At 53.1% G+C, this 23,602-nt stretch overlaps 1 protein-coding gene across 4 annotated transcripts in view; it reads right to left on the bottom strand.

The window, feature by feature from the left end:
- Nucleotides 1-23,602, bottom strand: part of SND1 (staphylococcal nuclease and tudor domain containing 1) — a 446,546-nt gene that overhangs the window by 3,953 nt on the left and 418,991 nt on the right. For all 4 annotated transcript variants that reach the window (XM_057504746.1, XM_057504745.1, XM_057504744.1 and 1 more), the window contains 4 exons: nucleotides 10,812-11,000; nucleotides 4,650-4,791; nucleotides 1,811-1,934; nucleotides 880-949 (listed from right to left, as the gene is read on the bottom strand). In XM_057504746.1, coding sequence (XP_057360729.1) covers nucleotides 880-949; nucleotides 1,811-1,934; nucleotides 4,650-4,791; nucleotides 10,812-11,000 — 525 coding nt within the window. The remainder of the gene's footprint in view (nucleotides 1-879; nucleotides 950-1,810; nucleotides 1,935-4,649; nucleotides 4,792-10,811; nucleotides 11,001-23,602) is intronic.

Raw genomic sequence — 23,602 nt, 5'->3', positions numbered from 1 at the left:
TGCTAAAATAATCTATTTGACAACTGGGCTGTAATCGCTGTTCCCATTTCCTTCAAATACCTTTCCTATATGGCACGGGTTCCCTGAATACTTTCCCACAGGCCAGGGGCTCTGCTTGGGAGAGTACACACAGACCAGGTCCTGATGCCCCCTGCCTGCCTGTGGTCCCGGCCCTGGTGTGCGGCCAACCTCAACCCCTCCCGGTGTTTGCCCAGGTGGTCAGCTGGGAACATGGCCCTGCTCTGAGCTCTCTGCTAACCTGCCTCAAACCCAGTCCTTCAGGATGGCGGGCCACCATGACCACACCTCAGGGTTCTGACCTGTAACTGTCTCTCCTGCCTGGGAGATGCCCACTGGGAACTTCCTAGGAACTGTTGACAGACTCCCAGGCCCTGCCCAAGGGGCTTTTCTCCCCAGGGCACCCGTCACTCTGCCACCCTGTGGCTGTCCCTTCCCAGAAGCCTTGGCTGTGGGAAATGCTGGGGAGCAGCACGCAGCCCCCAGCTGAGTGAGCATGGGAACCAGGAGCCATGGGTACAGAGGGCCTGCATGGACCCATTCTCAGAGGGGTTGGCCAGAAAAGGAACTGTGAGTGCGGTTCAGCCCTGGGGCCTGGACAGGAGACCTCTCAGTGCCTACAGGCTCTAACCAGAGACACCAGTTTTGCCCGATCATTTGGGTCACCGGCTTTTTACATGACCCATACAGTTGAGATGTGCACACACTCCCTGTTGTGTAAGGGAGTCCAGAGCTGGGAGAGACCTCTGAGAGGCCAGATGGGCTTCACCAGAGCGCTACTGTGTGGAATGGCCCTCAGCAGTCACTTGGGGCTCTTCCCTTGCCTACTTGTCCACCCCCGCCCCCGTGCCCCACACTCACGTTGCCATAGTCGATGTAGAAGACATGTACTTTGGCAGGAGACTCGACTTTCTCTATGCGGGCACGGTACCTGCAAAGGCATTACAGGCAGAGCTCACGGGACCAGCCTCAAGAGTCCGGCCTCCCTGGGGCCTTAGTGGGGGCAGGACAGCCAGTAAAGCATTTCCTTGCTCAGGGCTCGGAGTGAACACCCGTGGTTGTCATGGACAGTATAGTTACCAGACCCCACCAAGGCCCACGCTCGGGGTGCTGTGGCTATCACCTCAGAAAATCAGAGCAGAGCTGGGAGCAGAGGGAGGGAGCAGGGAGCATGTGGAGCAGATTAATGTGTCCTTGGGGCATAAAGCAACAAGACTAATGACTAGATTGATGTCTGCTGTTTAAACCCAGCACACTAAACAGCAGCTGTAATTAGCTGGCAGATCTGTCTGGGAGGCCGCAGCAGGGAACATATCCAAGTCACTTCGTCACCCTGGGAAGGCCATGGGCCCTACCCTTGGTAGAGCGGACGTTAAGTGACCTTGCAGCCTGTGAGCTCTGCTGCTCATGTCCCACACGGGTGGAGGGTTGGGTGGCTGGTCTGTGCCCGGTGAGAACCAACTTCTGCCATCAGTGCCCCCATGACATCATTTGTCCTGTGTGGGGTGAGAGGTGTGTTGGAGAGCCCCGGCCAGCCAGGGCTCCCCTAATGGTTTCCAGGAGAGATAAAGAGGGACACCACCTCTGTACTCCAGAGGCTGGCCAGGCTGCAGGCAGTGCAGAGGGCCACTCCGGCGAGCAGGCCAAGGTCAACCACCACCACCTAGTAGACACCCGGCTGCGAAGGCCAATGCCTCAGGTCTAGCAGGGAGCCCTCTGCCAGCCTACCTGAGGACAGACCTATTATCATGCCTGCTTAAGACTCTGCCCTCCTCAGGTCCAAGCGGCTTACCACTCTCCATCTTCAAACTTGGCAATGCAGAACTCTCCCCGGCGTGGGGCGTAGGAGCCCTCGACAGGGGGGTGGCTGGTGATGTCATTTCGCATGTTCTCCATCAGCTTCTCCAGCTGAGTACCTGCCGGGGAAGAGGGAGTGAGACTGAGGGTCATGTTCTCTGGAGCCTCATCTCTAGGTAGGGCTGGGGAGGCCAGGTGAGACTGGGAAGCGGACAGGATGGGGATTCTGCCTGCAGCCCTGGCTCATTCCACCCTGTGGGCAAGTCCTTTTTGGTCCCTGCTCAAAAGGTTTCACCATCTCCACAAGCGGGATGGTGACAGGCTGACACTTTAGGCCTTCGGGGCGCATACAGTCTTCTGAGCTCATCCCTCTAATCTGCCAGTCCTGGCTGGGGAAGCCCTCAGGAATGTTCCTGGGCTTTGTTTAAGGAGGTGGAGAAGTAGAAGTGAGTGCATACGGAACAAGGCTGAGGCTGAGCAGCCTCCTCCAGGGGTGAGCTGGACAGGCAGCACCCACTCCTACAGAGGCTGGCCTTGGCCTGGGCCACACAGGTGGTGAGTGACGGCAGCCGCTCTTGGCTAACAAAGAAGCTTCTACACAGACACTACACTGTGAGCTCCTTTAGGGCATAGACTGGGGCTCACTGATCTGTTTACTCTTGCAGGGCCTAGTAAATCCCCTTTGCCTGTAAGGTGCTTAATAATTCCCCTGCATTGAAGAGGAACTTAACATACACACTCGAGAGCCTATGTCCACTCTTGGGCCTCTGCATGTTCACTGGCCCAGTGTCCACAAAGCTGGGTTCCAGAACAAGGACGTCAGCTGCCCCCTCCTCTCCCCAGCAGTAAATGCTCTGTCACTCTCCTGGGGCAGCATTCCTTGCCCACAGTAAAATTTCAGGGACTAACAAAGAAGCTTCTACACAGACAAGTTCTTCCTATACTTGGTCAATGTTTACTACTTCTTATTTTTTTGGCTCCAAGGCAACAGAAGCAGACTTCACCTCCTGCACAAGGCAAAACCCCCTGGGAGGTCCTCACAGAGTCGGGTCGGTCATTTACAGCAAATGGCAATGTGATCATTTCATCAGATCCTTCCTGAGGGCGGGCTTTAATTAAGAGAAGGGAGACAGGGTAAAAGGATGTCCCCCGGGAGGGGACGAAAGGTTTCAGAAGAGGGAGCTGTGCATGTTGAGGTTTATTTTCATGGACTCTATGGAGCCAGCGGGAAGGGAGATTTCTTTCTGGAGCCCATCATGACTCTCTCCAGGTGGGCTACCACAAAGCACCTTGCTCCCGTCTTCAATATTCCAGTAATATATGGTTCGCCTCTCAGTTCTCTTGTCCTGCTGTTATTCTGCCTTGGCTACCACATGCTGCAGTGTCTCAGCTTCCTACAGTTCAGAGATGGCCAGGCACGCACAGAAAGATTAGAGCCTATGGGGTCGAAGGCCTTGAACCCTCAGGATTTGTCCCCTGGCGACTTCCGGGCCCTGTCCTTGTTACACGTGGTTCCTACCCAGTGGGGAGCGGAGGCCAGGTGAGCCACATGGGAGCTGTCATACCCCGGGGCAGGGTCATCTTTGAGTTCCCTTTCTCTCAAGCTCCCCAACGGCCGTCTGGCTGGCTCCTGCACTCAGGAACAGCTCTCACTCCCCCCTGGACCACAACAGGACGCTTTCCCTGCCGTGCCACACAGCCCTGGAGGCCGGCCCCCCTTACACCAAGACTGCAGCTGAGCAAGAGAACCTAAACCTGAAGGCTCATCAGTTCCCTCTCTACTACTCTCCAGCTTTTCCAAGTACAGCTAGTCTAGGGCTCAAAATTGTCAGTTTTTCTTGATGAAATGACATTGCCACAAAAGCAGCTGCCCGGGAAATATCATTAGAAGGGGAAGTGGCTGAGACAAAGCGGATGGCAATCTGGAAGGGGCCTGGGGGTGGGGCTCAGGAGGCTACCACTGGCCCAACGGAGTGCCAGTGACAGACAACCTTAGTCCCCTCTGCCTTGAAAGACCTGGCTCCTTGGACCCAGAGGTGGCTATAAGAGCATTTCCCTCTGTGCTCAGCTAAAAGGTTTCCCTGCACATGGTGGCAATGAGATGAGGGAGGTCGGGCGGGGAGGGAGGGGAGTGCAAAGGGAGTGGAGGTGAAAGCTGGCCAGAGGGGCCACAGTGCAGCTGTGCTGAGAGTTGTCTCTATTGCTGTTTCCCAGAAGCCTGGGGTCTCTGCCTAGGGGACTCTGGCCACAGTGCACAGCACTTGAGGGCAGGAGGGAGAAGGAGGATGGAAAGAGAGGGTCCTTTGAAAGACTGCCCGGGACCAATTCCCCTAGAGCTCTGCCTGTTTCTATGGCAACTGGCTACCACTCAGGACTATGGCAACCTCTAGAGCAGGAGAAACCCAGGCCTAGATGAGCGCAGGCTCCCCTCCCGCTGCCTTCCCTCGCAAGCTGAGGGGGAAAGGAGCCGAGTGACGATCTGTGCGTCCTGACCACACAGAGACGATTTGTCTGTTGTTTCCTGTCTGAGGGGACAAATTTGCACACCCAGCCCAGCCAGGGGTGTCTGTGAGCAAAACAATTACCTAAGAGTCTCGGAGAACCATCCAGACAAAATGCTTACCTCACCAGCCCTCAGAGGACCTGCTCGGCCTTGCTCCCGTTACAGCTCACACGCAGTCCATGAAATGACCAGTGGGCCCAGAGAGCAGTACACAGGGCCTGGGTGCTGGGCAGCAGCCCTCCTTCCCACCCCCCACAGGGGCCCTGGAGGCAGGCTGGACCATGCCAGGAGCCCCAGGGTGGCAGTGCTGGGGCTGGACATGAGAACGCACCAGTCTCCACATCCTGCACATAGAAGTGCAGGTCGTCGGTGATCTCTGTCACAAACACTGGCTTATAGCTGGCTGAGCGCTCCTTCTCCTCCAGCACAGGCGTCACCTCCTCCACGGGCTGCTCCTCGTAGTGGGCCCAGACCTGCACATGTGGTCAGCAGAGGGCAGGAGGGGGTTGGGAAGTAAGGTCAGAAAGGACACCAGAAAAGGGGCTTTGGGCAAGTGGGGTCAATCCTGGGGCCAGTGAGTATGGGGCTCGCCAAAGAGCACTCGCATCAGCTGGGCTAAGGCCCTGGAACTTTGGAGGTGGGGGAGAGAGAGCGCTCTGGAGTTCTTCTGACCCAGTAGTTCTCAAATTCTGGCAAGTATCAGAAGCAACTGCAGAGCTTATTAAAAACACAGGTGCCTGGGTCCCAAAGTAGGCTCCAGGGCGACCAAAACAGGGTTTGTTGTGTGTGTCCCAGAGAGAGTAAAACAAAACCAAAGCAGGCTCCCAAGTGATTCTCATGCCCATCAGAGTGTGAGAAGCTTGGCGCTGGAGTGGTTCTGGGCCACGGCTCCCTCCCTCACAGCACTCTGCAGGGGTCACTGCATTCTCTAGAGCCTCCTACCAGCACAGGGCCACTGGCGTTACAGAGGCTCTCCCAGTGCCAGCCCCAGGCCCTGGAGGGGAGGGCGCCACCGTGCAGGAATGCCTCTTCTCCGCAACTCCTCTGTCCTCCTCACCTTGAGCAGGCTGCTCTGACCCCAGCTCAGAAGCTGGGCCGCCCCCTCCACCCTTTCCTCCAACCCCCAGCAAGCCCTGCACTGTCAGGGCTGTACCAGCTTGGCTCGGAAGATGATTCCATGTGACAGCACATCAAGTCCAATCCTGTGGCCAGATTATCCCAGTAGCGAGGCCTGTTAGAGCAGGGGTGGGAGGTGGCTTTTCAGCTGAGCAGCGAAAGGGGTTGGGGTGCTAGTGTCCTTTCGACACATGGGGTCCCACCAACACACACACACACACACACACACACACACACACACACACACACACACACACAGGAACTGGGCACTAAAAAGGTTAGCCAAAAATTTACATGCTTACCAGGTGCCAGGTGCCATCCTGAACATCTGCTAAGTATTAACTCATTTAATCCTTACAGCCACCTTTTAAGTACTTATTACCCTGCTTTACAAATGAGGAAACTGAGGCACACGGTCTTGCTAGAAGTAGTGGAACCAGGATTTGAACACAGGCAGTCTGGCTCTGGAGCTCTTCAAGGGACATGCGGCAGTGGCTGAGCCTCTGCAGACAGAAGCAGCTGTAGGCAGCAGGAAAAACTAGGTGGGAGACGGGCATTCCTTTCTTTCTCCCCCGAATTTGCTGTTTGACTTTGGTTAAGCCACGGGCCTTCCCTGAGAAGCTCCTTCGCTTCCCTTGCAAAGAGATACTCTGGCCACAGCTTCACTCAGCTGACATGCAGATCCCTGGGTGGCAGCAGGAAGCAGCTGAAGGGCAAGAATGAAATCACTGAACTACCTTGGCTCAGAGCTCCTGCCTTTAATGTGGCATGAGTGTATGTTCTTCCACTAGAAGGGGAGACAGGGGCCTTGAGAAATGGAATGAACAGGAGAGACTTTCTGAGCCCAGGAGAGGCTGCCAGGAGTAGTGGAGGGGGAAGGGAGAGACCTTACCTAGGCCCAATCTTCTGCCAGCCACTCGTGCAGAGCTCTCTGCTCTCTGAGGCTGAGCTCATGGGCCCCTCGTCTGGGGCTGTACTTAAAAACAAACAGCTCCTGACCCTGCTCACTTTCTCCTAACACCTGTCGCATTGCTACGGCCACCTCCCTTGTCTCTAGCACCTAGACACCTCTGCTTCCAACACCCCCAGGCGTGGCCGACACAGGAGAGGAGGCAGGTGGGAAAGCTTCAACTCAGTCATATCAGAGACTCTTGGTCTTATCCCTCAAGGGCCCACTGGCCCTTATGGGGAAGGTGACTTCTAGATTTTGGACTTTCCTGTGAAAGGGTCTCTCCAATCAGAGGGCATGGCACAGATAGTCACAATTACTTCAATTCTAAGGCCTATATTCTGTTACGGTTGAGGCTTTTTTCCTGGGCCCCTGGCTGGAAGTTCCCCAGGGAAGTGACTACTCAGCCAGTCATTCCAATCGGTGTCTGGGCTCTCAGCTCCCAGGATGCGTGGGACTCGTACTGCCTCTGAGAGACAAGACTGTCAGAACTGGAGCTGGGACCGAGCCCCACCCCGCACCAGTGGCCTTCCAGACCCAGAAGTCTGTCTCCTGCCCCTTCTCCTGCCAGTACCCACCCTCCAATCTGGCTGCAGTCCCTCTGCTCCCTAGACCAAGTCAGCGGGCTCTGCCCTCTCCCACCTTGCTCTTTCTTCTTGCCCAGCGTGCAGCATGTTAGAGACTGGGTCCCTCAGCTGTTCTGGGCTTGCAGCCTAACCCCACCCCATCTCTCTTGGCTGTGGTTAAGGAGGATCCTCCTGGTGTTGATGGATTGAGAATAGACTGACAGGGTGAGAGCAGAAACTGCTAAGGACGCCTCAAGTAAATGTGCCTAAAGTGACAGCATCAGGTTTCGCCCTTGGAGGCGAGGGGGTGGAGCCTCTTCCCACAGGCTGAGGTGGGCAGCAAGCTTGAAGTCAAGGTTGATGTAGACACAAGCCTCCAGGATGGCCCTAGGGCCCTGGGCTCCCATATGCAGGGCAGCAATAGCACTAGTCACAGGACAAGGTCCCACTGCTCACTGGGTGACAGGAGGGGCACATGGTGGTAAAGGCACCAGATGCATGAGGCTGACACCGGGTAGACGAGGGAGAGCTGCTCCTCAGATAAAGAACTCCATTCTAAGAGGGCTGGCTTGGCCCCTAGAATAGGCGAGGCTTCCAGGTTCCCTCTCCCTTGGGGGATGGGATGGAAGTGACCAGCTATTCCCTGGCACTTGGCCACCAGTGACCCTTGGCAAGCTGGTAAAGGCAGCTTGGACATGTGGCTTCTTGGTGGGAAGGATTCAGTCAGCTGGTATGGCGTGGATGCCCAAGTCACCATCCTTAGAGCAAGGGCACATTTTGCCCACATCGTCTTACACTGCCCTTCTGCAAAACTGAGGCGGCAGGAGACACATTGGCAAGACACAGGCCAGACACACGGCACTTCCCCACAGCCACGTTAAGCCCCTGACAGAGGCTTGTTTTTGGAAATTCCCATATGGGCTGTTCTCTTCCTGGACTCCTTCCAGAAGAGACAGCAACTGTGCACACAGACCCATAGTCAGTGGCTGAGGCAAGGCCCCTCTGCGGCTCCCTCAGGGCCCTGGCTATAGCCCAGGTGGGGACCGGACAAGGGAAGCACTACTGCCCGCCGTCATCTGCTCCGTGCTGCTCTGTCATGCCAGTTCCTGCTCTGCTCAGGCCACCTCTATCCAGGTGGAGAGCAGAGGCTCCTCGCCTGTCCTCGGCCATCCCTCTCCCCTGTACTCCCTCCCGGGGGAGCCCCAGGCTTTCCTCCTGCCAGGAGATGGGCAATGTGGACTGAAGCTCCACTGGCTGGAGCCTTTCCCTTCCAAATCCTGTTTAATATTGCTGCTCAGGAGGCTCCAAGAGTGGACTGGCATGGGCGGGGGGTGCGGGGTGCGCAGGTGGAGGTCTTCAAGACCACAGCAGGGAAGCCAAATTCAATAAAAGCCAATCAATGGCCAATCCAGCCTTACACGGGGCCCTGCTGGGGAATGAGGGGTAGGGGGGCAGGGGGCAGTCCAGGTGGCTGCCTTTTACAGCTCCCTTTTTGGTCCTCAGACTTGCCCAGGACCCCTGAATGAGGGGCGGGTTACCTTGCACCAGCCTCCTGCAGAGAAAGGGGAGGCCCGACCAGCCTCATCACAAGGAGAAGCATCTGCAGGGCACAGGGAGGAATTAGGCCCAGCAGGGAGGCAGCTAAATTCTCTTAGCTGGGAAACCAGCACTGTGAGGTTCCCCCTAGACAGACCCACTCAAATGCACACACACGGTGACACTCCCCGGAGATGTCTGCATGCTCCTAGTCTCACAAAATCATTTAGCTCACAGGTACCACCATGAACTCTCACCACCAGATATGCCTACTTCTGGACAGCTGAGGCAGCCCTCATGGGGTCACAAGAGGGGCAAGGTTGGGAGTCCTGGGGATATCTCAGATAGCCGGTATACTGTCCCCTAGCTGGCCACCAAATTCTCCTGTGAATCCAGTCAACTCAGAGTTGCTGCAAAGCTCTGCCCAAGCTGTCCTTGAGAACCAGCCCCACCAGGGAGCAGCAAGCCACACTAGGTCCCTCAGGACCCTTGAAGAGGATGGGATATGCAGGGGAGGGACCCAGGAGGCAGGCAGGCCCTTGCACTGTGAGTAGTACACTTAACTTTAATTAGACTGAAATAAAAGCACACAGCCTGTATAAGCAGTTCATCACTGGTACTTACTCCTCAGCATCGTCACATCACATGGCACCAGGGAAACGATGCCTTGGACTCACTCAGACAAATCCACCACGTGGTAAATAGTGATGCCCAGTCCAGCACCTAGCATGGGACTGGACCCCTCCATCTGAGGCCAGATCCCCCTCTCTGTCCTCTCCTGAGTCCCTTTTGTCTCTATTATCAAGAGGGCAGAGGATCGCTCAGATCCAAAGAGGCAGCTTTTAGGCTTCTGTGCTGAGTAGGCAGCAAGCAGGGCCAGGGGCAAAGATGTATTCAGGCTCTGGACCTTGGAGGCTGGTGCTTGGAAACTGATTTCCCAGCTGCTAACACTTCGGTGAAGGTTCAGCCCTTTACACTCAAGGCCCCAGCACCACCACCGCCTCCATTTCCCTGCATCAGGCAGAGGACATGGGGGTGGCAGTCTTAAGTTCAGCTGTCACAAATAGAAAATTCAAGAGGAAGCTCCTTTGCTGGACGAAGCAAGGTTGCTTGCTTGTCTAGAAGACAGGGTTTAATGTGAACAGAAGTGGTGCCAGGAAGGGTGGAAACCTAGAGGCCTCACAGAGGCCCACTCCTCCAAGGCATGGACAGGTCACTTCACCTGTCCTAGATTTTTGGGCTGCCTCTCCCTGGCATCCTTCCAGCTCCCCCTGGGCTTGGTTGCCTGCCCTAATCCCTAGGAGACTGCAAGAAAAGATTCAGAGATCCAGGGGGAGAAGGCGGTGGGTGCTTTCTCTCTTAGAAGAAATGTGGGAAGAAACTGGGTGAAATGCTCTGGGCTGGAGGAAAATGAGGAGCCTTCTGGATTCCAAAGATCCCCTCTCCTACTGGCGGGTGTCTGGGCCTTGGCTCTGGAAGGTGAGTTGCAAGCCAGATGGCTGCCCCATGGGGAAGGAAGCGTTTACTCCTGGAACAAATTTATGACTCAGCATGGCTGTCCCATGAAATCCTCCTCGAGCTCAGAAAAGGCCTGACAAATTGGTGGCTGGCTGATTTATCCCCATTATCGGGGCTGGCCTATAAGTCAGTGGAGACAGACTGAGTCAGGGGGTGCTAAGCCCAGCTCCCACCACCAAACCACTGGGTTCTTTAATCGTCCATTTGTTTCCAAAAGCTGCTTTCTGACCCACCCCCCCTTGTCTCTTCAATGCAGTGCCTGCAGAGACTGATGGGCTATAAATCTGCTGTCCTAACAGCTTTATGCATCTCCTGGGGCAGCTTCCAAAATGGGCTTCCCTGCAGGGCACTGGAAAGGAAATTTAGACATGGGCTGCAGACTGCCTGGTCCCTCTGAGGGTACTGCACTGTAGAAGGGCCAGGACCAGTAAAGGAACGCCCCCAGTCTCCTGCTCACCAGAGGCTCCCCAAGTCATTCCTCTCATTGTTCTAAGGTTACCCTCCAGACAGCATCCAGCTCCAGTTCTACCACAGCAGGCCTGACAGGGGTGCTCAGAGCCTAGTCTGGGGCCCACGTCAGATGTGCAACAGGCTTATGGCTGAGGATGCTAAGACAGCAGCCACTCCCTTGGTCACATGTGGTTCCTGATGTCAGACCACACTGAATGGGGCCACTCCATTGGGGTACCACAGAACCCTTCTGTCTGCTGCATGGAGGCAGTGGTGTTAGTGTGTGCAGAGGAGCGCAGAACGGCTGGAGGAGCGGCACCCACCTCCTCCTTTGCCAGGCCCGATCCCATCCCCGCACCTTCTCTCTCTTCTGCTTGGCGGCCTCTTCAGCAGATAGCAGGGATTTGTAGTAGGAGCTGCGCTCAGCAGTGAAGTGGACTTTGGAGAGTGCGTGCTCCACCAGCAACACGGACAGATTGGCGCCGTCAATGTGCAGCCAACCGATGAAGTTGCCGGCCTTGTCCATGCTCTCCACCTCCACTTCTACCTGGGGAACACAGAAAGGGGGCATCAGCCTCTAGGGGGTGGCCCTGGGTACCCACCCAAGTGGTCACTCCTTGTGATGTGCAGCTGGACTGAGAAGAGGTAAGGCACATGTTATGCAGAAGAGCATGGTTAAGCCCCTGCACTGCCAACCCTCTTAGAACCCTTCACTTTAGTTCTAGAAGTTGGGTCTACGCTTTTTAGCCTCTGGCCCCAGAATCATCCTTGATAGATATGTCATTAACTAGGCAATGTCAAAACTGCCCTCTCTTCTCAGAGCCCCTCCTGTTCCTTTAGGCAGACAGCTACTAGGGTAAACTCTACCCTCATTAGCTTAAGTGAGAGAGTCCGTGTTGCAGGGTGTGGTGTGGTGTGTGTACACATATGCAGAAACACAGAGCTGGGAGGTCAAGAGAGAGGCAAGCACCAGACACAGCTCTGGAAACAGCCCATTCTCCTTTAGCACTCATCCGTGCCCAGCTCTACTAGGAAGACAGGCAGGCCCTAGGGACACGGGAGTGGAGCTGAGTCAATGCTTCTGGAAGGTAATGGAAGTGGAGAGATGAAAGCCAAGGGAGGTGAGGTAAGGGGACAAGTGGGCAGGAGGACATGGGCACAAGTACACTGATACCTGGTGGCAGGTTGGGGGTGACCCCAGCAGGAGGTTACCCCTGAGAGGAGCAACTGGAAGGGTGTGGCCACTGCCATAGGCCCAGACACTGGGGGCCAGGTGCTGTGGCTGAACCCCAGAACTCTCAGGGGTCCCTGCAGGGCTCAACGCCTCCTCCACTGAGGGCCTTCCCAAGACCCAGGCCCCCAGACGTGGCCTGGACTGCTCCTCCAGAGGGTGGCCTTGCTGCCACAGTGGCCAGTCTGCTTCCACCTCGTGCAGTCAGGGCCCAGGGTAAATTCCTTCTCTGATTCTCTCCCAACCTTTCTTCCCCTGCTAAATAAAGGGGTCTGTAAAAGCCTTTGCTGCCAAATGTAAAAACCTATATTAATTTAAACAGCTTCAAGCTCGATTAAACAATAAAACGAATGTCTAAATACCTGGGAATTCTCTAAAGCCTTGGCTGGAGCCAGTGGCAGTTGCTAGGGCACAGGGATGGAGGGGTGGGGAGGGGAGGCGAGCAGCCCGCCCACCTGCAGAGCTCTGACAGGCAGCAGGGACACCCCGTAAGGACTCGTGGTGGCTGTGCAGAGAGAGGGCAGAAGAGAAGGGGCAGGACAAGGATGGCAGCCCTGCGGCTTCTTCCTGCTTGGCACACAGAGCTGGGAGGTCAAGAGTGAGGCAAGCGTCAGACACAGCTCTGGAAACAGCCCATTCTCCCTCAGCACTTACTCACGCCCAGCTCTGCTAGGAAGACGGGCAGGCCCACAGTTAATCCTTCAAGTGGAAATACAAGTTCAACAATGCTTGAAGTTGGGGTGAGGCAGAGAGAGGATATGAAGAGTTTTAGCTAGAGAAAGAAGGTACTACATAGATTCAATCCTAATTATTTTGGTGAGGAAACTGAGGCACAGAGAAGGAAAGTGTAGGTAGTAAGGGGCAGGAAGAATTGAGGTTTCACAGCTGCCTTCTTTTCTTGGGAGGAAGGAGGAAATGAAGGAGGAAAAGACCCTCCTTCATCTTTTCTTTTTCCAAAGCGTGCTGTTTCAGGAGCGGACCTTCATTCCTCCAGTCACATCTGTGACCCCTCTTCCCACTGGTTAATGCCAACTCCTTCTGCCATCTAGGACTGAGGGACCCTTCCCCTCACTGGCAGAGCCAGGGTGGATGTGTTTGGTTCTGCTGGGCTGCGTCTGGCCAGCACCTGCTCCACACTGCTGATGGGTGGAAGCAGAGAACAAGCATCTAACCTGTAGATGGCAGAACACGTCTCCTCTTTTCCTAATTGTGGCAATTAGTTTATTGGGGGGAACCTGTATTTGTGAGGGAAAAGGATGGGTAGGCAAAATGGTGGTCTGATAAAAAACAGATGCCAAGATCTCACCAGCCAGTAAGCCAACCAAATTCGTCAGTATGAGTGACAGCTTTCCCAAAGAGCCTTTCCCAGGGGGTACCTATAGTAGGAGGGCCAAAGATGGAGGAAGAGGCTGCCAGGCTTGAGGCAGTTGGACAAGAACAGGGGTGGTGGGCAAAATGATAATGGGAAGACCATCTTCTACTCTTCCTCATTTGCCAAGCTTCACCAAATATGCAAAGGCAAGGAAGCAGCAAATCCCAGGGGAATTCTGGGAAGCAGTAGGAAGAATGGAGAGGCTGTCTGCTTTGTGACCGAGTGCTCATAGCAGCTGGAGTGTGGGGGGTAACAATGCCAACTCCCACCATCACAACACCAGACACCTGGTATTTGGGGCTCACGAAATGACTCCTCGTGCCAGAGGAAAGCAAAGGTAACTGGTAGAGTTCCCAGGCCTACAGTGAGCCTGGGCCCGTGCCAGTTCTCCCATCCCCAGACTTCTTGTCTTCCACTATGTTAGTAGCCAAGTGTCCTTTCCTGCAATGGAAGGTGGCTGTCCTGCTTGAGCATGAGGCCTCCTAGTCCCCAGAAGCTTGTGGTGGCTGGTGTGGCTGTCACAAGAAACCTGATGGTCACCTGCATCATTCCTTTTGATAATGGACAGAGGCAAGAGCCTCAGAGATGAGTTGCAGAGGCAACCGGACCTTTCAGACTCTAAGGTGTGCATGCTCAGACCTCACTCCACACAGCACACTCCAAATTCACAACTCACTCTCTGAAGCCATGAACCAGATGCTGGCCTCTTAAAGGCTCATGCTAGAGAGATCCTAATGACTAGCAGCCACACCTGGGGTGAATAGCCAGGCTCTCTTGGCAGGTGAGCATTGACTTCACTTACCCAGCCTCTCCCTGTCTGCAATCGATATGCTAACTTGTGCTTGACAAGTCCCTGGGCCCAGCTAGCTGCAGAGGAAAGAAACCTCTGGCCTTGGGCACTGTACTGCCACCGCATCCATCTCGGGTTGTAGAGGGAGATAAATCTGTCGCTCGCGGGTCTCTGCTTCCCCTTTTATTACAGCTGCGGCAACCACAGTAATTTTTCAATCAAACAAAGGCACTCAATGGATGGGGCTGAGCTAGTGTTCCTGCTCCCTGTCTCTTGGCTTCTGGTTTCTCTAGCCAAGAACTCTGCTATGTCTATCCTTCTGGACAAGTCCTGGCCTGGATGGACACCTGGAGTTCAATTTGAAGACCAAAGTCTTAACTCTTCTCTAACTCTGGGGCAGTCACAAAGGGAACAAACGGGGGGTTAAGCAGGGTGCTCTTAGGTTGCTACAATGTGTCCATCCTTCCTCATGCTTCTCTTTTTATATTCACTTCCAGGAATTTGTGTTGACTGTAACATTATGTGGGTCCACGTCTCTACAAGCTCTGTATCTCTGTTCAACTTTAAGACTCAGATTTTCCTATCTGTATCTCTATCATCTATCTAGGTCTCTACCTTTTTCAATAGAACAAGAGGTTTACCTAACTGAGCCTTGAGAGAGCGACAGGCTTTAACTAGTGTTAAATTAAGACTTGGATCTCTGATTATTTTCTCATGTTAGAGAAGAAATATGTGCAAATTAAACCCACAATAAGATATCACCTCACACTAGTCAGAGTGCCTAATAGCAACAAGATGAGAAATAACAAGTGTTGAAAGGAAACCCTCCTACATTGTTGGCAGGAATGTAAACTGGTGCGACCACTTTGGAAGCAGTATGGAGGTCCCTCAAAAAACTGCAAATAGGACACCATGTGACCCAGGAATTCCACTTCTGGGAATTTGCCCAAAGAAAACAAAATCACCAATTCAAAAAGATACATGTTCTCCTATGTTTATCATAGCAGTATTTATAAAAGCAAAGATATGGAAGCAATCTAAGTGTCCATCAATAGATGAGCAGATAAAGAAGATGTGGTACATGTACACAATGGAGCACAACCCAGCCACACAAAAAGAATGAAATCTTGCCTTTTGTGATTACATGGATGGCCCTATCAGGTAAAGGACGAATACCTGATGATTTCACTTACATGTGGAAACAAAGTCAAAAGAAGTGAACAAACAAAACAGAAATTGACACACAAACACAAAGAACAGACTAGTGGTTGCCAGAGGAGAGCAGGATAGAGGGGTGGGTGAAATAGGTGAAGGAAAATAGTGAGAATGGTTGATAGACTGATTTGGGTGATGGTAATAGAAGCATATACAAATATCAAAATGTATCAAACTGTACGCTAAAATTTGTGCATTTTATTGTATGTACCTCAAAAAATATACACACACTCAGATAAAGCTACAGGTAGATGGATATGTACATACATCTGTATACGTATGATTCATTAACACTGAACTCACAGCCAGCAGCACTGACTCATGCCTGAATAAAGCTTCTCTAACGCATGTATTATCACAAGGCACATAACAGCTTTCTTGCACTTAGCAACACTAGACAGTACGTTAGCACTGTGCTTAGAGGCCATTTTAAGCAGTGAAGTCACTAATAAAAAGAACATGAAATGTGAAAGATGTGGCACTAAGTAGAACATGAAAAGGACACTTTTTTCAGAGTCTGAGAGTTGGAACAAGAAGGAAGTTGACCACTCTTTGTTTAGTTTAAGGTGGAATGTGCTCACCAGGAGACTCAAACTGTTCACCACTCTATGCACATCCATCCACAAATGATCAGAAAGTACCATAAACACTGATTTTGGGGTTACAAGTACACTGTAGCAAGTAAATGAACTTGCAAACATGGACTGGTGTATAATAAGGATTGACTATAGATTGCTATTCAGTATTGCTACTTGTCTTTTAGGCATTTTGACTGTTCAAGGAACTGATTTAGACTCAACAGCTTCCTTGGGAGGCCTCCTACAATGGCATGTGACACCAGGGAGCTCAGGCCTGGGTGACTACTGTCGGCTGTCAGGGTGCTTCATATGTATGTGGGCACTTGGTGTGTACACAGGGGGCCTTGATGTATCACAGAGTATGTATGCACAGGGACACAAGCAGTGTCAGCGAGGGACAAACAGTGGCTCTTCCGTTCATCCCCCCTTGTCAATGCTCACGCTGAGGCTGAGACCGAGGGAAACACACAGCCGGGAGAAGCCCGCCTCCTGAGACTATAAATGGGGGCGGTGGCGTCCCACTGAGGAAGTGGCTTGGTCAGAGCTCCGGCCTGTACAGAAGCAGGGGCCTGAGGCTGAGGGGCAGTGGTTGGAGGCCACCGCGTGTACCCTTGCCAGTCCGGTCATCTGTCAGCATCACCTGACCGCTGCTCTCCGTGCTGGCAGAGTGGGCGGGGATTCTGTGGTCCTGAGCCAGGCTCCAAGAGCTGAGCTCTTCCAGCTTCCAGATCACCTTCCTAGGAAGGTTTCTGAACTCTCAGCCGAGAGGGAGCTGTTCTCTGAACACCTCTGGGCTCCCCCTCCCTTGGGAACTTGGGGCCAGTGGACAGTGAGGCTGAGAGCACGGACTCTGGAGCCAGACGGCCTGAGTTCAAATCTGCCCACCCGCCACATGGATGACCTTTGGCAAGTCATTCAACTTCCCCATGCCTCTCTTTCCTATAATACTGGAATTGCAATTGTACCTACCTCAAAGGAAGTGAGCTAATATAAATAAGTTTAGGGCCTAGAAGAGGGTGGGAGGCTTCCATCCAGCAGCTGTCCTGCTTGGGTGAGCCCAATTCCCTCCGTGCTCCCCCCACCCAGAAAAGCTTTGCGCTTCTTACACCCTGGGGGCCTCAGGCAAAATACAGAGTGGGAGGTAAGGCAAGTCGGGTTGATGGGAAGAGCTAAGGCATAACTGTCCCCAAAGCCAGCAGAACAAACAGATGCCATTCTGCTCAGTGCAGGGGGCTCTTTCCCTAGCACAGGGCCAAAGTGGGTGTGTTGCACAGCCCACGCCCAGTGGGAGAGCAGCTGGACGACTGGACCTGGCCTGTCTATGGGCTGGGACAGCCAGCGGGCCCTGCCGCCTCACAGTGGGACACGTCCTCCTGCTCCCAAACACATTAATGTGCCACTAATGAAATTGTTCTGGCTTATTTACCAAATTAATACAATCGGCACAGGCTGTTAATTTGCATGTCTCCTAATTACTGAGGAAGAGCTCCTGCGCTCAGGCAGCACACACACCTCAGTGCCCACCCCAGCGGCCGGGTTGCTGGTGAGGGATAAAGCGGAGAAGGGGGAGAAGGGGGAGGAGGGAAGGGAACTGGAGCAGCCCCTGACTCCAAGTCTGGGAGCAAATGAGGGAGGGAAGGTGGCAGCTGTGAGAATGTGTCATTTCCAGGAGTCCCATTCTTGGTGGCTGGAGGGTCCTGGCCTGCAGCAATATAGACTCCATCACTGCCCACCCCACAACCGCTCCCCTTCTTTCCTTTCTCTGGATTCTGTCCGGCTTAACTCAGGAATTACTTCAATCCAACAGGCAGTGGGGGCTGAGTCATTCTACTCCAAGCAGTGACGCACATTCCCTGCCTGGGGAGCAATGCAGGGCCCGCAAGGTGCAGGGGAGCGCAGGAAGGAAGACAAGCGAAAGCCAGGCAGGGCCTGAGGTTCTTAGAGATATTACTATGCTCTCTCAATCTGTCCTGGCCTTCCCAGCCCATCAGCCTTCAGATTCTGAAACCTTCTGTAAAGAGTGATTGAGTGGGTGACTGTGATTGTGTGTGTGTGTGCATGTACATGTGCATGAGAGAGAAGAGAGACAGAGGGTGAACAAGCGTGTTGGGGGGAGATTAGCTAAGAGCTCAACTGTAAGACCATAGATGTTCCAACTGCCTTGGGGGTTCAGTTGGCTGCTTCAGGAGTCAGGTTGGATATCTAGGTGGCAAAGCACAAAGACACAGGTCACCTCCTGTAGCCTTCTTTGGGACATGGTGAGGCGGTGATAGTGATGGGTGAGAAGTTCACTGAATGGCTAGGCTAAATAAAGCAGCCAGAGTACTCAGGGCAAAGGAACTTTAAAATGTTAGGGCAGACACACAGCAGAGGGCTGCATGCCTCACTCATTGACTCAGGGCAGCCAGAGGAGGTAGAGCACAGGGGATTGACTGGCAATGAGGGAGGGTAGGGCGACACCCCCCCACACCCCTTCTCCTTTCTGATTCAGAAAGACCCCAGGTGCACTGGCCCTGCCTCTATGCATGGTGCCTGAGGCAGCCAGCCTCAGCCCCATAGGTTGGGAGCCTGTGGAATGAATGCCTGGAAAACAGCCCCAGGGATGCTTCCTCCCCCAGGGAAAGTGGGCAGCCTCAGGCAGGACAGGTGATAGGCAGGTAGGCCAGAGCAGCAGCTCAGGTTACCCCCCGCCCCAAGTATTTGGAATGAAGACTTGCTGCACAGGAGGGTGGGGGGTGGGGGGGTGGGGCAATGCCGGCTGGAGTGCTTAGGGTGACCTCTGGGGAGGTGACGTCAGGGCCAGGGGCCCTAACGACAGGCAGAAGCCTCCATCCTTTCCATAAGCTGTCTGGCCACAGTGTGCCTTTAAATACCCACAAAGCCATCAAAAACAAGCACAGCAAGAAGCTTAGGGCTGAGAGTCAGGGGAATGAGGCCTGTGTGGGGAGAAGGCATCAAGGAGCAAAGTGGACAGCAAGCCAGGATCCCGGTACCGGCTCAGCCTCTCCTTGGCTGGGGCACACCTCCCACACACCCCCACCTCCCCACCCCCGCGCCCTGCTCAGTTTCTTCATGAGTAAATAAGAGTCAAACCAGGTTTTGAAGGGTCTCTTTGCCCTAACCTCCTCGGGTCAGAGTTGGGGTTTGTGGGGTGGTGGTACTGGTGGGGTACCAGTGTAACTAGGAGAGGAAGAGAGAGAAAGACAGGGGTCGTGTGGGAGAAAGGGCAAGAAGGGCAGGTGGAGAATATGACAACATGCAGAGAAGGGAATGTGGGAAATGGAAGAAAAAATGCTGTCCAGCCTCTTTTCAACCCGAGTCCCATCCAAGCTTTCTGCAAGAATGTAGATAGCCCAGAGGAGCCAGGCTGCTCCTGAGGCCTCTGCCTTCAGCGCAGGGGCAGCCACGCCGCTGGCGTGTTCCTCATCGCTGATGCTGCCCCAGGACTGTAATGTGCCGCCACAGCTGGACCTGAGAACTTGAAGAGACACCTCGCCTCAATATAGTAGCAACTTAACACCGCTACCTCCTGCCCTCCACTCCAGACCACATGCGGTCACACCGTCTTTCAGAGATGATGAACATTAACACAATACAATTAATGATGTAACGCTTCAAGAGCCGGAGAGGCAGTGCCTACTAAATGCCTCCTGGGTCTCGCTACTGTCAGCCACCACTGGGGAATGGGCAGGTGAGAAGCGGGCAGTGGCATAAATCTTCTCCAAGCTCCTGGAGCAGTGGGGGTCCAGTCCTCAGCAGCACCTCCACTTTGAATCTCTCATCTCTTCTAAGTCTAACCCACAGTGCCAACTGTCCTCCAGAAAACCTCCCTCAGACATCCATATGTTGGCACAAGCCAAAGCCCTGGGGATGCCTGGACCTCAGGCATGGGGCTGGGACAGTGGCAAGAGAGGCCAAAAAGTTCCTGGAAATTGAGGGAGGGCCTGGGCACGATGGCTCAGCTGGAAGCTGAGGGCTTCTTCCACCCTCTCCCTGAACACCTCAGGGATGAGGGGTGCCGGCAGCGCCTGGTCCTGACTGAGGCGGAGAGGCAGCAGCCAAGGCGATCAGCACCGTCTGAGTCTGCCGGGAAATGCAAACCTGCTGACTCCGGGCCTTTGCAAGCAGTAACACAGTTTACATACTGACGCAATCTGTTCCTTTGGTGCAGACAATAATGAAAGCAGACTGCTCATCTTCCCAGGAAAACCCGGGGATGGAGGCTGGAGAGAGACTTAACTCTCTCCTCCCTGAGGTTTGTGCAGTGTGGTTGAATCAGGGCCCCCATTCTGCCTGGCTCGTCCAGGGCACCACTGTTGGCATTCTTTCCCACAGGTTTCCTGAGCCCAAGGAAGGCTATGAAATTCCTTCTTAAAGTGGGGAACACCTGAATGGTCCAGCTCTTCCTCATGCACCTTAGCCAAAGAGCATAATGACCGTTTTCATCAGATGCCTACACACCGAATTCTTTGTCCCAACCTGTGGCTTGGGCCAGGGAGTCAGCCACAGGGGCATGCTTCCAACCCCAGCCAGGGTACCTCAGGCTGTACCCAGATCCTATAGGGACTACACTAGAGAAGTGAACGTGGTTGGCCTCTTATGTCGGGAGAAATTGGTGTGTATGTGATCTACGGAGTGACTGCATGAGGCTATCCAATCTCTGACCTAGTCTGAAGATGGTCAAATGCCCAACTGGGTCAAGTTTGAATACCAGTTGCCCCTTTGCAAGCACTTGTATCTCCTGGGTCTCACAGCCCGCTCCTGGGACAGGTGCACTCTGCTTTGCTGTCCCCAACTCTCAGGCTTCTTTACCTGAGCTGCTGTGGTTTTCTGTGGCCTCACCTTTAAAAGCCCTTACACTGACATCTAGAATTACTTCTTTCCCTTCTACTTGGAGAAAAAGAAATTGCCCTGGCTCTACAACATGCCCTTTGGCTTCCCCGGGCATCTATTACTGGCAGTAATCTCTTCTGTCATCACTATTGCAACTCTCTTTCCCACCAGTATCTACCTCTTTGCCTACAAATATCTTGCCCCGCCTGGGAAACCTGGTTTTGATCTCACATTCTATCCAGTCTACCCCTTTCTTTCTACCCAAGGGTATTCCGTTCATGTCCCTTTCACTTCTCCACCTAACGTGGCTGGTTACCACTGCCGATATTCCAACGTAAGTACCATGTCAAAGGTCACTCAAGACCTCTTAAGTGTCATTTTCATTTCTTCTCAGATTTCACCATTTTTGACCTTTTTAATGATCTGACAAAGCTAAGTACTCCCTTCCATTCTGAAACTTTCTTTTTTTCAGGCCTCTATGATTCCTACTCTTGGCTTCTTCTCCATGATTTTTCTTTAGTTTCAATTGTGAATTCTTCCCTAACAACATACCCCTTGAATATGGATATTCCCCAGCGGGTCATTTTAAGCTGTAGACAGTGCCTGTATTTTCACTGCTCTGAGTTATGACACCACAACTTCTATTTCCAGTCCAGGCTGCTCTTCAGAATTCAGATAAATTTAAAATGTAACAAGCCGAATCCTGAATTACTATCTTCTCCACAAACCTGGTCTTCCACCTGCTTTTCTTATCCCAGTCAGTAGCATGAGCAGCTTAGGAATCATCCCTGATCCCTTGTACGTTCACCGTCAGTCTCCAGATCGCACTCTTCTACTTCATAAATGTCTCTTGATTTCTTCCCCTCTTCACCACACCCTGAGCTAAGGGCCTGCCTTTGGGTAAGAGTGCCCTCACTGGAATCCCTGCTCCAGCCCTGTCTCCCTAACGGCCCCTCCACGATGCTGCACAATGTGGCTTCTCACAGGCTCTGGAGCCACACCACCTGGTTCAAATCTTGCTCTACAACTTACTAGCTGTGTGACCTTGAGTGGGGTATTAAACCTCTGTGGGTCCACGCTTTTCCTAGTTGTCAAATAGGCCTGACAATGATACCCACCTCAAAGGACTTTATTGAAGAACAAATGAACGGATTTCAAGTTAAACACTTAAGAAGAGAGTCTGGCACCTAGTAAGTGCTCAAAAAATGTTGTCATTACTTCACAAAAAATACAAATCTGACCACTTTTTCCTTTGTTGAAATCCTTTCCTTGTTCTTTGCTAAAGTTCAAATTCCTCAGCACAGTTATAAGCTCCTTATAACTGGGTTCTTATTGGTTTTGTCCTTCTCCGTTTTGGCGCATGTTGCTCTAGTCAAGCCAAACCACCTCCAGCCCCCCCACATGGAGCACTGGTCCAGCCTCTGGGCATGCTATTCCCTGTGGCTGGACTGCTCCTTTTATTACTTCACCTGGGAACTCCTACCCATCCTACACATCAAGATTCTGCACAGACATGACTGCATTTGAACCATTCCATTATTTACTCGGGTAATGCTTTTCCCCACAGCACTTTGTTCTCAACACTGTTAACTGTAGTACTTTAATGGGCACTTATTAATGCTGCCTTATCAATGGCACATAGTAGGTATTCAATGAATTGATGATTAAAGATAAAAGTTCTGACTTCTGAGCAATGAACTTGGAGAAGGAAAGTTTCTGGGACAGAAAACTGGGGAAATTCAGTGCCACCAAACTGACTGGAGAAGGCCTGTTTGGAGAACCCTTCTAAGGTGACAGGGCTGTCCCACAGCTGCTCCCTTTAGAGCAGATCTGTTCATAGGAGCCCAGAGGGGCAGAAAGCGGCCCTGGTCAGAGCAGCCAGCACCCATGACTCAGAGGCACCCAGACATCATGAGAAGAAGGGGCTGTTTCGCATTTGGCTTTGCCTATACTGAGCATAACTGGAGTGAGGACAGACTCCTCTATTTATCCAGGCTGCTGCGCAGGCAGCAGCTGCGATGCCTCCCTCTGGTCCCACACACAACCACCACTCCTGGCCACAGTCCCTCAGCAAGGAAGTGAAGGGCAAAAGCAGACAAGACAGAGGAAAGCTATTGGGACAAGAGACCAGGCCACTTCAGTGCTAAGTCCTCAGGCAAGGGTGGGGTGAGCTGATCAGGCCGTGGGCACCTGAGGGAACACTGGAGCACAGCGCCAGGAAGCCTTAACCTCTGTCACCTGCTGGTGCGGGATGGTGTTAAGCCCTTCTAGGAGAACAAGGTGACCTTTGAGGAAAGGCAATTGCTGCTGGTTTTCGGGGAATCTGGGGCTTAGGCTGGGAAGCCAACTCTAGGCCTAGTCCTTAGTCACTTTACAGTTCTCAGAACTGGGTTGTGGCCATGGGGGCCAATCAAAAGCTGTCAGGTGGGGGCAGGAATATCCTATGCTGGGGGAAAGGGGACACAGAGCTCCTTCTCTGTCATCATCACTTGGTTTCTGTGCAATAGGGAATCCCCCTTGCAGGCCAGAAAAAAGCACCAGAGTGAAGGATCTGAGAAGATAAAAAATTCTACACTTGCAGGTAGCGCTCAGGCAATTTACTTGCTTCATTAAACTGACTGTAAGAAACAGCAAACAACTTCAACACAAAAACACCACATGCCCATCCCTCCTGACTGATGTCAGATCAACTGCATTCAGGCAGAGTTGAAGACACTGAGTGGATGAAGCAGCACTAACAAGGGGAACCCCTTTCCCCTCCCTCTTTCCTTATTGTGGGGCTGGCTAAAAAGGTACCACCTCTTCTGGGTTCCTCTTATTAAATAAGCCTCACCCATATCCTTCCTTAAGTCCAACCTGCCTTCACTTGCCAGCAGGAAGCCTGGCACCCTGCTGTGCGATGCATGCTGTAAGGCGCCTGGGGAGGGTACCCTTTTGAGTCACACGAAGGTGATGGGCTAGGCTGGCAGCAGCCCTGCTCACCTATGCCTCTGGACGGGTCACAGAGAGAGAGTCCCATGCTCCCTGCTCACCCGACTGAGCAGCTACTCTTGGTGGGCCAGGCAGCTCTGGGGACTTTGCCCATGTCTGATGCATGTCCCAAACTCTTGCTTCATATGTATTAAGCCAG

The sequence above is a fragment of the Manis pentadactyla genome, chromosome 7, assembly GCF_030020395.1.
Source record: "Manis pentadactyla isolate mManPen7 chromosome 7, mManPen7.hap1, whole genome shotgun sequence".
NCBI lineage: Eukaryota > Metazoa > Chordata > Mammalia > Pholidota > Manidae > Manis > Manis pentadactyla.
Note: the sequence above shows the minus strand (reverse complement) of the source record. Positions and strands in the feature narration are given on the sequence as shown.